The sequence below is a fragment of the Mesoplodon bidens genome (assembly GCF_964165515.1).
Source record: "Mesoplodon bidens genome assembly, chromosome: 1".
NCBI classification, from domain to species: domain Eukaryota; kingdom Metazoa; phylum Chordata; class Mammalia; order Artiodactyla; family Ziphiidae; genus Mesoplodon; species Mesoplodon bidens.
The window spans coordinates 146,970,826-146,988,916 of NC_138176.1; the positions used below are offsets into that span (position 1 = coordinate 146,970,826).

Consider the following 18,091-nt stretch of genomic DNA (forward strand, 5'->3'; position numbering starts at 1 on the left):
AACTTAAAATACATGTCACATTTTTTAAAAAATGGATAAGAATTAACTGTGTTGACCAGAGTTGTAACCTTGGGTAATGATATCATAAAGAAACACAAGGAAGTGAATATGATAAGTTCAAGATAGTTTGTTTACTTTTAGAGGAAAGGCATTTTGAGTTGGCTAGAAAAATCTGTTTCTTGATCTGGGTGGTAGTTATAAGAGTGGTTTGTTTATAATAATTAATAAACTATTTGTTTTGTGTGATTTTCTAAATCTGTGTTTTATTTTACCATAAAAATAGTTTTAAAAATTTATGAAAGAATGACACTATACATGCTGCCTTTGTTCCAACTTTTTATTTTAATTTTCAAATATACAGAAAAGTTGCCAGCACTGGGTATGAAATGCCAGTATACTCATCATACTGTTTTATCATTAGTTTTTCATTCAATATTTAGTAGAGATCTTTCTATATAACTAAATATAGAAATATACACACTTTTAAATAAATGCTGCATAGTATTTCCATTGTATAAATTAAATCAGTCTTCTATTGATGGACATTTAACTTGTTCCTGGTAGAAATAATGGTGCTTATATGTCCTTATGACAGATTCCTAAAATTTGCTGTCATGGAATATTCTGATGTGCAACATGTAAATGGTTGTGTATTGTGAATGAACAACTGTAGAAACCAAAGATGCAGCCTATATTGATCAAGACAGTGCTGTGTAACTGAGGGAGGGCATAAATCTCCAAGAAAAAACTTGATTCTCTGAAGCAGGGTCCTCACATAGCATCATACCTCCCCTGGATCAATTCAGGTTTGATCCCAATGGCTCTTCTGTTGTCTCATTTTGGTTGTTGTGGGTATAGTTAGTGTTATCATTTTTCTGTTGCCACAGTAGAGCTACACAATGAACCACCCCAAAATTTAGTGGCTTAAACAGTAGCCATTAGTTTCTACAGAATGGATGAGTCATTTTTACAGCCTTTGCTAGGTTCACTCATGTGCTTTCAGTCAGCTGCCGGTATAGTTGCAGATCTCTGCAGGGCTCTCCCACAAGTCTGATGGTCGGCTGGCTTAGGCTGATCTCAGTGGCCTTGGACAAGAGGACTCAGCTATGCTACCCAAGTCTCCAACATCCTTTCAACAGGCCAGCCTGGGTGTGTTCTCATGGCGGTGGTACAGATCATATCTTTCTCAGGGGGCTGGAAATGGGCTATGCTTTGACAGCTTCTGTGCCATCTCACTTGCTAACCTTCAACTAACCAAAGCAAGTGACATAGCAAGGCCGGTCAGTGAGAAGGGACTGCAAAGCGACAGAGCAGGCAGCGAGGATACAGAGAAGTTGTTGATTGAGGCCATTAACGCAGTTCATCCTCCACAGCTATCCAGCAGCGAATTTTAAGTTGGCAGTTCTTTTTTTGATTAATTAATTTATTTATTTATTTTTGGCTGTGGTGGGTCTTTGTTGCTGCACACAGGCTTTCTCTAGTTGCGGTGCGGGGGGGCTACTCTTCGTTGCAGTGCGCGGGCTTCTCATTGCGGTAGCTTCTCTTGTTGCGGAGCATGGGCTTTAGGCACGTGGGCTCAGTAGTTGTGGCTCATGGGCTCTAGAGCGCAGGCTCAGTAGTTGTGGCGCACGGGCTTAGTTGCTCCGCAGCATGTGGAATCTTCCCAGACGAGGGCTCGAACCCGTGTCCCCTGCATTGGCAGGAGGAGTCTTAACCACTGCGCCACCAGAGAAGTCCTAAGTTGGCACTTCTTAGAAGCATTAAACATTGCTGTTATTTCTAAACTGTAGATGTTATACCTTTGAAATATGAAAAATGGGGATCAAGTATGTTTGTGGGGAGAGCATAAAAATTTTCTTGTTAAGAGTTATAAAGGGGGGCTTCCCTGGTGGTGCAGTGGTTGAGAGTCCACCTGCCGATGCAGGGGACACGGGTTTGTACCCCGGTTCGGGAGGATCCCATATGCCGCGGAGCGGCTGGGCCCGTGAGCCATGGCCGCTGAGCCTGCACGTCCGGAGCCTGTGCTCCGCAGTGGGAGAGACCACAACAGTGAGAGGCCCGAGTACCGCAAAAAAAAAAAAAAAAAAAAGAGTTATAAAGGTAATTTGTAAATGGAAAAATCTACATTTATTGTTTTGTCTTGAAAATATTTCTTTTCTAGTTGTTGATGTTTTCCCCTGGGATATAGTTCCGGAAACATGGTTTTTCCTGTGTTTATTTTTCTTTGTTCTTGGAGTTGGTTTTGAACTCTGGCTTTGAGAACATTGACTCAAGTAAGACAAAAAGCTAAAATCACAAATCAACCTCTTTAAGTGTTTTTGCTTCAGATATAGACATTAGCAATAGGATTAGTCCCTGTACCTTTACTGCTGCAATTTTTTCCTTCTATTTTAAGTTGTAGAAGTGGTAAATTTAGGCTCTTCCAGAACAGTGATTCTTAGCAGCAGATATGCAGCACCCAGGTATGCAGATGGCAAGAAATTGTACTAGTAATTATATGTCAAATTTTAAAAAAATCAAGTTTATTCCCATAGTGTGCAATATTATGTCACACCTCTCTTCTCCATGGAAAAGCAAAATGCTGAAATAAAAATTTGCATATACATATACTTATGAAATACTCTTTATTGTGTATGCATAATAAAATTGCACACACTTTAATTGTTTAATGGAAACTGTTTTGTGCTAAGGCAATTTAAAGGATTTTTCAAAGTAAGTTTGACTGTTGTCAAGTTTTGCCTCATTTTCTGACTTTAGAACCCACCTGCAGAGTGAGATACAATTTTACACACTTGTTCTGTTTTTTTTTTTAAGTGGTGGTCTGAACACAGGCTTATGTATTTATTTAGTTTTTGGTTGCACTGGGTCTTCGTTGCTATGCGCAGGCTTTCTCTAGTTGTGGTGAACAGGGCCTACTCTTTGTTGCGGTGCGCAGGCTTCTCATTGCAGTGGCTTCTCTTGTTGCAGAGCACAGGCTCTAGAGCACAGGCTTCAGTAGTTGTGGCTCATGGGCTCTAGAGCACAGGCTCAGTAGTTATGGCTCGAGGGCTCTAGAGCGCAGGCTCAGAAGTTGCGGCGCACGGGCTTAGTTGCTTCGCGGCATGTGGGATCTTCCCAGACCAGGGCTCGAACCCATGTCCCCTGCATTGGCAGGCAGATTCTTAGCCTCTGCGCCACCAGGGAAGCCCCACCCAATATTCTTAAGCTGGGAAGAGGACAAGCAGCCTCAGAATTGTGAAGATCACAAAGTGTCTAAAAAATAACTGTTTAGACCTACTGTGGGCCCAACACCAGGCTAAGATAGATGAGCTGGGGAGGGTCCATAAACTCAGAAATTTGTTAGGACACACTTAACTTGGCTCATTTCCCCAGATAGTTTTCCCAGGTTAAAAACCAGTGAGAAAAGAGGGCTCTCTAAAAATAAGTTCTAGAATCAAATGGGTATTAGGTTCTCAGTGGCTGAAAGAACTTTATTCTGGAGGCCTTTGGATTGGGAGTGATTGTGAACAGAGCAGTGTTTGTATGGCATTGTGGAGCTGGGATGGATCTGGGGGGAAGTGTCAGGAGGGATTAGACTGAGGCCATGATAGGAATTATGGAACCAGGTGAAGTACTAAGGGTCTAAAGAGGCGGTGCACAGGGCAGAGCGAAATAAATTGAGAGGAATTTGTCAGATTTTTTTTTTTTAACTGTATTTGGGGAAGAGAGGTAAAGTGAAATCTTTGTCTTATTTTTATTTTATATCATTTGTTTCTCTGGCATCCTTTAAAAGTACATAGGAAGTTCTCATCACAAGATAAAAAAAAGTTTTGTAACTGTGTATGGTGATGGATGTTAACTGGACTTACTGTGGTGATCATTTTGCAATATATAAAAATATCAAATCATTATGTGCTACATCTGAAAATATAATTTTATGTCAATTATACCTCAGTTAAAAAAAATAAAAATAAGTAAGGCAGTCCTCTTTCCAAGGTATTTACCCTCTGTTGGGAAAAAAGATAAAAATAAAAATTTAATGTGCATTAAGCATAATAATAGAAGTATATAGAAAGTTTAGTGGTGGGATAATAGTGATTAAACAAGTAGGTAATTCAGAGAACATTTTATCAAGGATGCAGTACTTGAGCTGGATCTGAATGGATGAACACTTGTGAGTTTTCATTTATTTTTGGAAAAAAGGAGTTACACACAACTTTAGCTTACTAAGGAGTAATTTCTCATCCTTATAGCCAAAGGATCAGGCATTGAGAGCAGGAGAAGACACTAGTTTTGCACAAGGTTGCTGAAAGCTGGCTGTGAACCTCCATGGTGGTGGTGGGCAGTGCTCACCCTGCACACTGCTCTCTCTTCCTTCAGACCGGGAGTGGTAACTTGCTTTTACTGGTCCTGGGGTCTGCATTATCTCTTGTCATTTTCCTATTCTGCCCACTTTTTTTTTTTAAATAGTCCTTTAATTAGACCCTCCTCAAAATATTCAATTTGAATGTGTCATCTATTTCCTGTTTGAAGCCTGTTGGGTACAGTGTATAATTACATATTTAAAAAAGGTAAAATACACAATAAAAATAAGGGAAAAATTATTTTTATTTTAAATTACAAACACAATATCACAAATAAAAAGACCAGTCAGTTACTAAGGCAAATGTAGCACATAAGTGCCTGATTATAGTGAGATAATTTACTGTAGCGTTCTTGGTCTGGGCGTATCGTATTGACAAAAATAAAGGCATTGAGGATTGGAGTGTTATCATATAAAACATTGAACTAATATATATGTATATAATTTTGAATTTTTATATTTATGTCCAATGGTGAGGAAAAGTACATAGCATCTTATACTGAACCAAAATACAAGTGGGCATTCAATTTACTTGTTCACTTCTTTATTTGTTTACTAGTGCTTTTGTGATTTCTGCTTAGGCTGCTCCTCTGTGGTCATGTCGGACATTTATTGAGCTCCATTGGCATTGTCACAAGGCACATAAGCATTATGGATTTTCCTAAATGTGACACATAAAAACACTGCTGGAAGGGAAACCTGTTGCTAGATTGATTCATTTAATTTCATTGTTTGTTTTGAAATCATGATTATATCTCTTTTTTTTTTGGCCACACCCCTAGGCTTGTGGGATCTTAGTTTCCCGACCAGGGATTGAACCCAGGCCCCAGGAGTGAAAGCGCAGAGTCCTAGCCACTGGACCACCAGGGAATTCCCACAATTATATTCTTAACGTGGAGCTTGTGGTGGCCTACCCTGGGTCTTGGGTGTCTTGGCAACTCAGTATGTGATTTTTATGGAAACAAAGGCACTTGCTCTGAAAGCTGGTATACCTCCTCTAGCTTACAGCTGAGGGAGCATTTGCTTTGCTTTTTCTGGGAAAAGAAGATAGTATTTTGAGTAGGGTAAAGTTTCAGAATCCACCTACATTCCCTAGGTCAGTACCTCTCCAATAGAAATATAATTCAAGCCACATACGTAAGTTGAAACTTTCTAGTACCCACATTTTAAAAAATGGGTGAAATTAATTTTAACAATGTATCTTATTTAATTCATTATATTCAAGATGTTATCATTTCAACATGTAATCAATGTTTTAAAATTATTGAGATATTTTACATTTATTTTCATGCAAAGGCTCCAAAATCAGCATTTTTTTTAACACTCAACTCAGATGTAGAATTTTCACTGGAAATACTTGATCATAAAGTTTAGAGTTGGAAGTAGATTTACCTACCCAAGAAGTTCCAAACTTATTTAAAATGTTTCCCCCAAAGAGTCAAGCATCAGTTTATAAATTTATATTTAAATTAATGACAATGGGCCCTTGAGCAATACTGGGATTGCTCAGGGATTAAGCATTCCCTCCACATCCCAGGATTCAACCAACCACAGATCATGTAGGATTACAGTATTCACTATTGAAAAATAAATGGGTGTAAGTGGATCAGCTCAATTCAAACCTGCGTTGTTTAAGGGTCAACTGCATACTTAAATAAAATTAAAAATTCACCTTCCAAGTGTTAGTAGCTCCATGTTGCTCTTAGTGGCTACCTGCTATAGAATATTCTTTTTTTTTTTTTTTTGCGGTACGCGGGCCTCTCACTGTTGTGACCTCTCCCCTTGCGGGGCACAGGCTCCGGACGCGCAGGTTCAGCGGCTATGGCTCACGGGCCCAGCCGCTCCAAGGCATGTGGGATCTTCCCGGACCGGGGCACGAACCCGCGTCCCCTGCATCGGCAGGCGGACTCTCAACCACTGCACCACCAGGGAAGCCCTAGAATATTCTTAAAACCATACTTGAGTGCTTTTATACTTTCTCAGGTTATTAGTTATGTAGAATTAATGCATGCTGCAAAGTCCTCGGAAACTGTTTTACTACATTACATTTATTCATCAAGGATATAAGCACCTAGGGAAAAATAGTTCTGCTTTTTGTGCTTTGTCTCCAGGGCTAGGGAGTGCCTTGCATAGGGTTTAGGTGTTTAATAACTTTATCCTGCTAAATCCTGTTTAGTCTGCAAATTGCAACATAAATTTAACTTTCTCAGGGGAATGTTTCCTGACTCTCCAGGCTCTCTATATCACCTGTTCCTTCATTACATTTTCTCATAGAACTGAATTCTTTTCCTCTAGAACATACATACTTACACACTGATTTGATTAATTTTCTGATTAATATCCGTCTCCCCAACTAGTCTATAAATTCCAGAAGAGGGAAGAATGTGTTTTTGTTCACTAAAGGGCTTCGTGCTCCTAGCATAATTCACGGCACATATGGATTAAATATTGGTCAGATGATAATACTAGCACAGGGCCTTTTTAAAAATGAAGTGATTAGCAGAATGTCCAATTCTTAACTTTATAGAAATCAGAGTTTGTTTTGTGTTGGGGAAAAAGGAATATTTTATTTTAAGTATAATACAAACTAAGATATGCAAATTTTTAATTTTTCTTCAAGCCTTTTCAAAATACTCCTGTAAGGCCTTTTCTTAGCTTTCTTTCTACTTTATTGGTGTTCATTTTCTTGATAGCTATCACCTCATATCTGCTATGCTTATAACTGAAGGTATACTGAAGACAAAAACTGAAAGAAAGGAAAAGTGAATTGTGAAATACTTTTAAGGAGTTGAGAAAGATATAGGGCAGAAGCAAAGGTGCATAGAGGAAACATCTCTTGCTGTTTCAGGACGGCCTAAATTAAGCCCATCCTTTTAATTATACAAAAGTAATGAGCCTTACCCACAATATGTGAAAATATAATTTAAAAATGTATGGTGGACCAGTAGACAAGGTTGTCAGGTCATTATCTATATCATAAGTTGGAAGTAATGCCCATTAAAGATTACTAGTTTGGGGCTTCCCTGGTGGCACAGTGGTTGAGAGTCCGCCTGCCGATGCAGAGAACACGGGTTCGTGCCCCGATCCGGGAGGATCCCACGTGCCTCGGAGCGGCTGGGCCCGTGAGCCATGGCCGCTGAGCCTGTGTGTCCGGAGCCTGTGCTCCGCAACGGGAGAGGCCACAACAGTGAGAGGCCCCCGTACCACAAAAAAAAAAAAAAAAAAAAAGATTACTAGTTTGGAAAGGTTAGATTAGAATTTAGTCTTTGCAAATATAAAGTTTCTCAACTTGAATAATGCTTTAGAAAACCACTAATATTTAACTTTTTTTTAACATTTCATGGAACTATAGTAAGCATACAGAAATGTACACATAAGGCTACATCTTGATGAATTTTCACCTCCAGATCAAGAAGTATATTACCATCACAACACCCCAGAGGCTACTTTCTTGCTTCTTCCCCTTTCCTGCCCTCCAGGGCAAACTATCTTGACATAATAGATAGGTTTTTCCTGTTTTTGTACTTTATATAAATGGAATCATGCAGTACCCACATTTGAATTAATATAGCAGTTTGTTATTCTAAATGACATTCCTGATAGCAACTCATTGAAAACAAAAAAGTCTGTTTTCAGTTTTCCTTGTTATGTATCTAATGTGGTAAACTGGCAGTTTACCAGTGTATCTAGTTCTTTATTATTCCTTTAAGACATTTTCTATGTAAATGCAAGTGTGTGTGTGTGTGTATATGCATACACACATATATATATATGTATATGCTTTTAAAAATTTTACTCAAATTCGATCATGCATATTATTTACCTTTGTGATGTGTCTTAAGGCCCCTTTTGTATCAGGTCATGTAGATTCGATTTATTTTTTTGTAATGGCAGCACAGTACTCTATTGTATGGCTGCATCATAGTTTAATGAAGCACTTATCCACTGATGAACAGCTAGGTTGTTACTGATCTTTTGCTTTTAAAACAGGAGAGTCTATGTAAGTTTGTTTGTAAAATAAATTCTTAGGAAAGGAATTGCTGAGCAGTAGGGTCCATGCATTTTAAATTTGCTCATATGTTTCTAAATGGCTGTCCAAAGAGTTTTACCAGTTTTTACTCCCACCAGCAAGATTTGCAAATTCTTATTTCCAGTGTCCTTGCCTTAGATTATGTCTTATCAAGCTTATTAATCTTTGCAGTTAGCTACAGGAAAACTAGTAAGTCATTGTTAGTTAAATTTGCATTTTCTTCAGTTTTGAGTGAGGTTAGTTGTTAGGACTTGTTTCTGTCCTTTGCTCATTTTCCTATAGGCTTGTTTATATTTTTCATAATTTCAAAGAGCTCATTCTATATAAAGGGAATTTACCTTTTTATGTCATCTATGGTATGAACTTTTTTTTTTTAATTGAAGTATAGTTGAGTTACAACGTTGAGTTTCAGGTGTACAGAAAATTGATTCAGTTTTACATATATATATATATATATATATATATATATATATATATATATACACACATATATATATTCTCTTTCAGATTCTATTCCATTATAGGTTATTTCAAGATATTGAATATAGTTCCCTGTGCTATATAGTAGGTCCTGTTGGTTATCTGTTTTATATATAGTCGTGTATATCTGTTAATCCCAAACTCCTAATTTATCCTTCCTCCCACCTTCCCCCTTTGGTAACCATAAGTTTGTTTTCCATGTCGGTGAGTCTGATTCTGTTTTGTAAATGAGTTCATTTGTAATGAAATTTTTTTTCAGTTTGTTTTTTGTCTTTGTTGTGTTTATAGCCTTTTTTTTTTTTCCTTAACAGGTTTAAATTTTTATGTGGTGAAATTTATTTACCAGGTTTTTTTCTTTACTGGCTTCTGAATTGTATGTTCTTAATGAGAAAAAGCATTGGAAACTTGAGATCAATAGATAGATAACTTAAACTTGGCATGGAAAAAAAATCTCAAGAAATGTTTGTGGGAAATATGGTTAAGCAGGAATTCAAATTTCAGTCAAAAGTGGTTTGGCCAACTATAAGTAAACCAAATTTGGACACTGTCTGCCAAGATTTGCTTAATATTTTTAACAGCTTTTAGAAGAATTTTCAATGCTATGCTTTTTTCCTTTCATGCTTTGTTATTTGGGGTTTTAATTTCTCAAATGATCCCTCTTTTCAGATTTCAGATTATAACCTATTTCCTGCACCATTGCTGACGTCCAGTGACCCATGTCAGAAGTACTTCCAGGTCAGATATACTTTCACATGTTTCAGTGCAGCATACTAGTTGACTATTAAAACTTTAACAAATATATATACTAGATAATTGTTTTGATGTTAAACTTATGATTTACTATAATAACATGCTTTGGCTTTTTTATTGTTTTTCACTAATGTACTAGAAAGGTGGATCTTTAAAGTAAGATAGAAGAAGTAATTGAACTTAACTGCATGCATGTATTAATTGCATGACTCTACTAATATCATAATGTAAAAACATTTTAGTTGACTATAACAGAAAACTAAACCTCTGTCACATTTTGCCATGTAGGATTGCATGTTATATAGCCTGTGAACTGTTAAATTTGAACAAAGGAGGCATTGGTGGTGAGTCTACATAAACAGCATCTTAGGCATTGCGGGGTTTGTCTAGAATAGAGCTCCCAATTCAGAATTCTCCCTGGATCTAATGCTGATTAATTTCAGGCCTTAATAAGAAAACCAACTTAATTTCATTGTATGCCCCTTTCTCTGTGTCGTGATGGATGCTAGTCTGCATTCAACGTGGTGTGGGATTTAATTCTTAGCCTCATAGTAACATAATAAGAAAAAAGCAATTGCAATGACATTTTGAATTAAACATAATATAGGACTGTAAGTGGCAAAGATCTAGGTAGATTCTGTATTTGTTAGGGCACATACCAATCCGCAAATTCTGAGTCTCTAAATAAGTAAATTTAAACCATGGACAAATAGATGTTAATGTCCCTAAATTCTAAAATTAAACTCAATAAGTATGTCCAAGTCTTTTTCTCCTTTATATAACACTGCATGTTACATCTCAACAGAGAACTAAAATTAAAACATAATAAAATAAACACTAAGCTAAGTAGAGGCAGTTGAGTGACTGGAAATATCCTTTTATTAAAGACAGCTGAAAACAAGGTGACCATCCTAAATTCACACAGGAAAATTAGGAACTTAGAGGCAATTCTTAGAAGCCGGTTTAGGGGCAGGGAGTAGATTTTCTTTGTAAATCCATATTTGAATAAGGATATTAATTTTGAAAAATCAAAGCAAATACATGTGTCCTTTGACAAATACATTTTAAGTGTTGAGAAGAATTCCTTCTAGGAATTCTTTAGCATTTAAAGTCTTTTATTACACTGCAAAATAGACTCAGCATGGAAACATAAGAATAAAGCTGACAAACATGTAAACGATGTGTTTTCCTCTAAATAGAGGCGAACTAATCAAATAACTTATAGAAATTTCTTATTGTCACTATATTTTGTTATACCAATTATTCACTTTAACTGTTGTTACTCAAATTGCTTTATTCAATTGGTAGTTATATAAGAGAAATGAAACCGTTATCCAGCATGGTTTTTAATAACAGCTACTACTATCATGCATTGGTATAGGATGTAACACATTTTACAAGGAAAACTGTATTTTTATTTCAGTAGAGTATCATTCCAGCCATTTTTTACCTGAAAATCCAATGGCAGCTAGTGAAGTAGAGTATGGACCAATAATTGGGATAAGGTTTGCTTTCAAGCCCGTTTTCAACTCTTAGGAGCTGTGACTACAAAGAGCCTTTAAAAAAACAAACATGCCACCTCGGTGCTTTGTGACCACCTAGAGGGGTGGGATAGGGAGGGTGGGAGGGAGACGCAAAAGGGAGGGGATATGGGAACATATGTATATGTATAACTGATTCACTTTGTTATAAAGCAGAAACTAACACACCATTGTTAAGCAGTTATACTCCAATAAAGATGGCAAAAAAATGTATAGAAAAATGTTGAATAAAGCCTTTCAACCAAAAAAAAAAAGAAAAGCCAGAATGTATACCCTTATATGTCTTGGAAAATTCCTGTTGAACCTTCAAGATTCAACACGGGAGTCCCTTCCGAGTAGGTCTCAGCCTCTGACATAGTAGGGTAATTACCCTATTTCAAGGACACTGCCATTGTTTAATGTTTTTTTTCTCTCTTTGGGAATTGACTTGAGGTCAGCTTATCAGTTTTTCAAGAAAACCTATGTTGTTACTTTAGCTTACCTACTTTTCCTCACCTAAACCAGCTTGATCACTGACTATGTTAATCAAACTTGGCCATAAAACTCTAGAGCTATATTTAAAAAATACAATTGTCTTCGGAAGACATCATTTAGAAGAAGATGAAATGATGAAAACAGCTTAGAAATTGAGCAAAGAAAATTTCCTTGGGATAAGCATATAATATCCCAAGGTGACTACATCTGCTGGGTGTGATGTTGGAATACCAGGTTATTTTCCCACCTGGAGTGCCTTTCTCTTCCTTGTCCACTGGTGGACCCTAACCCTAACCCTATCCTTCAAGACCCAGCTCAGCCGTTCCTTCTGTGGGAGTCTTCCTTGAACCTCTGTCCTCATCTTTATTTGGTTTTTTTTTTTTGTTTTTTTGCGGTACGTACGCGGGCCTCTCACTGTTGTGGCCCCTCCCGCTGCGGAGCACAGGCTCCGGACGCGCAGGCTCAGCGGCCATGGCTCATGGACCCAGCCGCTCCGCGGCATGTGGGATCCCCCCGGACCGGGGCGCGAACCCGTGTCCCCTGCATCGGCAGGCGGACTCTCAACCACTGCGCCACCAGGGAAGCCCTGTCCTCATCTTTAATACCTTCTTCTCGTAAGACCCTGTGCGTACTTTAGCCGTTGGGAGTTTTGTTAATAACGTATCCTTGTCTCTGCCCTGTCTGAGTTTCCTGAAGAAAAGTGTTTGGTGCATCTTTCTTGACTTTCCTCAGATCCACTTGGGATGTTGAGCAGAGAGAGCCCTCAGGCAGTTTAGCTGAATGGGACCTGGGAAGCCCCTTAGGTGGGTCAGACCTAGCGGGTGAAATCACCTCTTTATCTTAGAGCCTGGGGAAGTTGTCCTGTGAACCAGCTGTGTGCTCCTGGTTTAAAAACTTCTAAGGTTCTAATCCTGTGATCTCTCTGACCCAGGGACCCAAGCTGCCTCCTAATAACCTTTGCCTCCTTTGTTCATAGAGAAGTTCTTATCATTTTTGTCACATTGAGAGTTTACTTTCATGAGTAATTTCAGGAAACCAGCTTTATCCTGCCTCTCCTTCCTAAAAGAAAAAAAATCTGCGTTTACTTCATTTCCTTAATACTTTGAGGTCTAGTTCAAAAGGCAACATTCCTCAGGGCAGAAGTTTTGCTGTTAACTCCTCAGTGGAAATGAAGTTGTATAGCAGAAAAATTAAAAAATGAAGAAAATGTGAAGTCTCATTTAAGAATTGGTCAGGCATTGAGCTTCCCCGGCCCGTTTGTCAATTTCCAATTTTGTTAAACATGCCAAGGGAGCAGAGGGAGAGCAGCAGGTTATTGAAGAGAGGAGTTTCCTGTTATTACTGACAAACTTTCTTTGACAGGAGGCTAGAGGTCTCAGAAAAGAGAAGGGGGGAGGGCAGGTTTAACTCCGGGCTCCAGCATGGGTTTGTATTAGGATGTCACCTGAGTTACGGGGTTACATCTCAGGGCTGGGATCTTTGCGACTCAGGGTTTGAGGAAAGCTTTGTTAACCATGAAATTAAAGTGACCCTGGCTTACCTAATTTTAGTTAGGCTTCATAAAAAATACTCTGTGCATTATATTAACTACAGCTCTTTTAGTTGCTGAAAATCTATTAGCTTCAATACCCTGGAAGTCCCGGCACCTCATGTTTCAGGCATGACTCGTTTCAGGGATTCCAGCCATGTCATTAGGGCATGTTCACTTTCTCTCTGTTTCCTGGCTCTGTCTGCCCATTTGTTAGGTCTTACGTACACAGGTGTCTCTTCATGGTGACCTCTTAAAGCTCTAGGCTTATATCTTCTAGTTCAAGAAAAAGAGAAAAGAGAGCACTTCTCTTCTGATCATTCTGGCAGAAGGCTTAGGATTGGTCATATGCTTTTCCTTGAGCCGGTCACCACAGCCATGGAGATTTGCTCCTCTGATTGGCTGGGCCTAGGCCATGGACCTCATGAATAAGGGGTAGAGTCATCTCTGCCTGAAACACAGGGGCTGAACTCCTCTGTGAGAGCAGGTATTTTAATTTTGTCAGTTTTGTTCACTTCTGTCTCCTCAGCAGTTAGAACTGTATCTGTCGCATAGTAATGCACGAAAACATATTTGTTGAATGAATGAATGAGCGTGGACGGAGGCTGATTCTCAAGAAAAACTGTAAAGCTTCTACATGCCAGGTCATGACAGATGTTTGTGCATTGTCCATGCAGGAGAATGACAGCAGTAATAATATGAGCTCTTGTCACACTCCGAGCTCTGAACGTATACTGAGCTCTGGACTAGGAATCGAGCCTCTTGAATTGATGTTGGATCTTTGTGAGTCATGCTCAAGACAGCATGATGAATAGATGCGGAGGTGATGGCAAAGTCGTGGGTCCCATTCACCTTCGAGATATCCAGGGGCAGAGCCACCTTTGTACTGAAGACTGGCCCTCAGGGTTATTGGCATTTGCTTGCTCATTCCTCATTCATTTTGCTTGTTTTGTACACTGTTGTGTTCTTGACCTTGAGAAGAGCAACTGGCATGTAATAGATGCTCCAAGAGTATTTAGTTAATGAATGAGTGAAAAATATTTAGTTAATAAATGAGTGAACGATTAATGAACCAAACATTTATTGAGTGCTCTTATGTGCCAGGCTTTGTAAAAGGAACTGGAAACTCTGGAATATAAAAATGAAAGGGGAATGCAAATCAAAATTAAATCACACTTGTTTGGGTAGCTATAATCAAAAAGAGACAATAGGAAGTATTGACAAGAATGTAGAGAAATCAAAACCTTCATGCAGGGCTTCCCTGGTGGCGCACTGGTTGAGAGTCTGCCTGCCAGTGCAGGGGACATGGGTTCGAGCCCTGGTCTGGGAAGATCCCACATGCCGCGGAGCAACTGGGCCCGTGAGCCACAACTACTGAGCCTGCGCGTCTGGAGCCTGTGCTCCGCAACAGGAGAGGCCGCGACAGTGAGAGGCCCGCGCACCGCGATGAAGAGTGGCCCCCACTCGCTGCAACTGGAGAGAGCCCTCGCACAGAAACGAAGACCCAACACACCCAAAAATAAATAAATAAATAAATAAATTTATAAAAAAAAAAAAAAAAAAAAAAAAAAAACCTTCATGCATTGCTAGTGGGAATGTAAACTGGTACAACTGCTTTGCAGAACAGTCTGGCAGTTCCTCACAAGGTTTTACACACACACACACACACACGTATACATATGGTATGTATGTCTATATATACGTGTGCACATCACAGGAGAATTATAATCAGCAGTTCCACTCTTGGGTATATATCCAAGAGAATTGAAAACATATGTCCACACAAAAACTTGTACACAAATGTTCATAGCAGCATTATTCATAATAGCTAAAAAGTGTAAACAATCCAAATACCTGTGTTAACTGATGAACAGATAAACAAAGTGTGGTAGATCCATACAGTAGAATATGATTTGATCATAAAAAGGAATGAAGTAGTGATACATACTAAAACATGGATGAACCTTAAGGATACACATAAATGAAGGAAGCTAATCACAGAGACCACGTATTGTATGAGTCTGTTTATATGAAATGTCCAGAGCAGGCAAACCCATGAAGATGGAAAGTAGATTAGTGGTTTTCAGGGGATTAGGGGAGGGAGGAATAGAGAGTGACTGCTAGTGAGTACAGGATTTCCTTTTGGGGTGATAAAAATGTTCTGCAATTAGGTTGTAGTGATGAATGCCCAACTCTGTGCATATGCTAAAGATCCCTGAATTATACTTCTAAAAAGTGAACTTTATGGTATGTGAATTATATCTCAATAAAACTGTCATAAAAAGTGAACAAAACAGTCACTGCCCTCAAGGCACTTGCAGTGTTGAAGGGGAGAGAGACCTCTCAATTGATATTATGGAATAGTATAGAAGTGCTGATGTGAACTGCATGTCACACACCTAGCACAGAGGATTATGTTCAGGAGTCAGAGAAGACCTAAAGGAGGACATGTGAGCTGGGTTTTGAAGGATTTATAGGAGTTTTCAGGCAGGAAATAGGGCAGGGGTAAAGCAGATGAGGGCAAAGGACCTTCCCGGGCAGAGGAAACAAATTCTATGTGCAGAGGCAAAGAGTAGTGAAGAGGCTTAGCATCCTCAGAAAAGTTCACTGTTGCTGTCATGTAGGGACCACAGCGGGAGGGGGAGGTGCAGTGACAGGAGATGCGATGGGAAGGGTAGATTTAGGCTAGCAGAGGAGAATTTGAAGTGCCTTGTATACTGAGCTGAATTTGGACAACAGGGAGCCAGTAGAAATTTTTAAACTGAGAATTGCACAGTCCATTTGTTTTTAGAATTGCAGAGGATGAACTGTGTCAGGGTAGACTGGAGTTTGAGAGACTGTTGTGCTTGGGAGATATAGAAGGAAACTTCAAGTGGTGAGAACCTGAAAGCAGCCATAAAGATGGTGAGAAGGGGGAACTCAATTTATTGGAGAAACGTTTTCCAGTAAAATTGACAGAATTTGGTAGGATAAGAAACTCATGAAGGGCTATTCCCAGGTTTCCAGGCAGGGAATTCGGGAGAATGGCAATGCCATGAGTTCTCAGTTAGCATCTAGCCCGTGCATTAGTGGACTTAACTTCTCCTCTTTCCCCAGTTTATAGGGAGTAGTATACCAAGTTATCTTTGATCTACAACTATAGTAAAATCATGTGAGGCAGAGAAAAATGGAACCAGCTTAAATACACCAACTTTTGATTAGAGTCTCAATATAGCATCTTTCATTCTATATCCTTTCATTTCCACGTCCATAGAGCATCTGTTTTTCAACATAATTTGTTATATTACTGTTATGTTGCTATCTCCCATTCTACTTAATTCTCTTCTGTTCAGTGTTATTAATGATGCAGATGGTAAACAGGAGGAGGTAAGGAACAGAGGAAGGCCCGGAATTGGGTGGTGGGGATCACAGGGTGACAGGAGCACGTGTGCTGTGTGCACCAGAGCTTCTGCTGGGCCTCCAGTTTTCTTCACACCAAAGCACGGAGAACTTTAAGCTGTTGGGATCACAGCTGGTGAGAAATGATGTTTGGCAAAGAAGTACACCAGTCTGCTCTGGGTCAAAAAAAAAAAAGGCTATTTGATTCTAAATAGTCTTTTCTTTTTTGGGGAGTTATGACAGAATTGAACAGGAATTTTCTTGAGCTGAGACTGAGGAACAAAATAAATTGGTCTAGACAGTATTGAAAGATTTTATTTTAAATCTTACCCAGATGCTGCTTGCACGGGGGGAAAGCTGAGATAACTGACCACTGATCACCTTTTCCCTTTCTGAGAGCATTAGTCTTTTTCAAGGAAAGGAAAAATGAATTTACTGTTGACTATTTAGGCAGTAATGGTGGTTTCCTTTTCAATCTTTAATAAGAAACTCAAAAATTTAACCTAGGCTTTTTAAGTAAACATTTCTTGAGATGTTAATGAAACACTTGTCTTTTTCATTTTATTCAACAGTTTATTCTACGAACATTTACTGAGTACCTACTGCATGATAGGCCACTGTGCTTGTTGCTGGAAGTCACAGCTTAGTGATAAACTCAAATAGGTTAAAAATAAAACAGTGTGAGAAATTCTGTTATGCTATGGAGAAATGGAGATAGGTTTATGAAAGGCGTAGAAGAAGCAGCCCTGGAATCTGTCTAGAGGGGCAAGAGAAGGTTTCCCAAAGAGGTGACATCTACCCTGAATCTTAAAGGTGGAGCAGAAATTTGCCAGGAAGGAGGGAGGGATGCTGAGAATGTGTGCATGTACAAGGAACATGACATGTGTGACCAGAGTGTTCCAAGAGCCTCTGAAATCATTAACATGCATATATATCATCTTTTTCTTCCAAATCTCTCACTTACTGCAGTGGTTCTCAGCCTTGGCCACACACTGGAATCACCCAAAGAACATTTCATTTTAATACCCTGAGTGGGCCCAATACCATACTAATTGGATCAGAATTTGAGAGTGTCTTAGGGGGTGGGGCCTGAGCTTCTGGGCTTTTTAAAAGCTCCCCAAGGTATGCATGCAGCTAGGGTTGGAGCAATCCCTTGTTCCTGTCACACCTGTTCCCTTACCTTTCAGAGACCTCTGACCCCTTGGCCTTTTCCTTTTCCCCTAGCTCTTCACCCTCCTCCCGGCTCCGTCTCCTGCCCTCCCCAGGCCAGATCCTGGAGTGCATTCCTCACTGTTCACATCTGACACCTTAATCATGTACCCCTCTGTGCCTATTTCTTTCCTTTTTAAAAATCCCATTCCAAAGGTTGCCTTTTCATTTTCTGTCTGACTTACTTCACTCAGTATGACAATCTCTAGGTCCATCCATGTCACTGCAAATGGCATTATTTTTTACTTTTTTATGGCTGAGTAATATTCCATTGTATATTTGTACCACATCTTCTTTATCCATTCCTCCGTTGATGGACATTTAGGTTGCTTCCATGTCCTGGCTATTATAAATAGTGC

The 18,091-nt window shown here is 39.2% G+C and overlaps 1 protein-coding gene across 18 annotated transcripts in view; it reads left to right on the forward strand.

The window, feature by feature from the left end:
• The window catches only part of APBB2 (amyloid beta precursor protein binding family B member 2), a 476,036-nt gene that overhangs the window by 170,789 nt on the left and 287,156 nt on the right, over nt 1–18,091 (forward strand). For all 18 annotated transcript variants that reach the window (XM_081232470.1, XM_081232469.1, XM_081232466.1 and 15 more), the window contains one exon: nt 9,519–9,587. In XM_081232470.1, coding sequence (XP_081088596.1) covers nt 9,569–9,587 — 19 coding nt within the window. In that variant the 5' untranslated portion in view covers nt 9,519–9,568. The remainder of the gene's footprint in view (nt 1–9,518; nt 9,588–18,091) is intronic.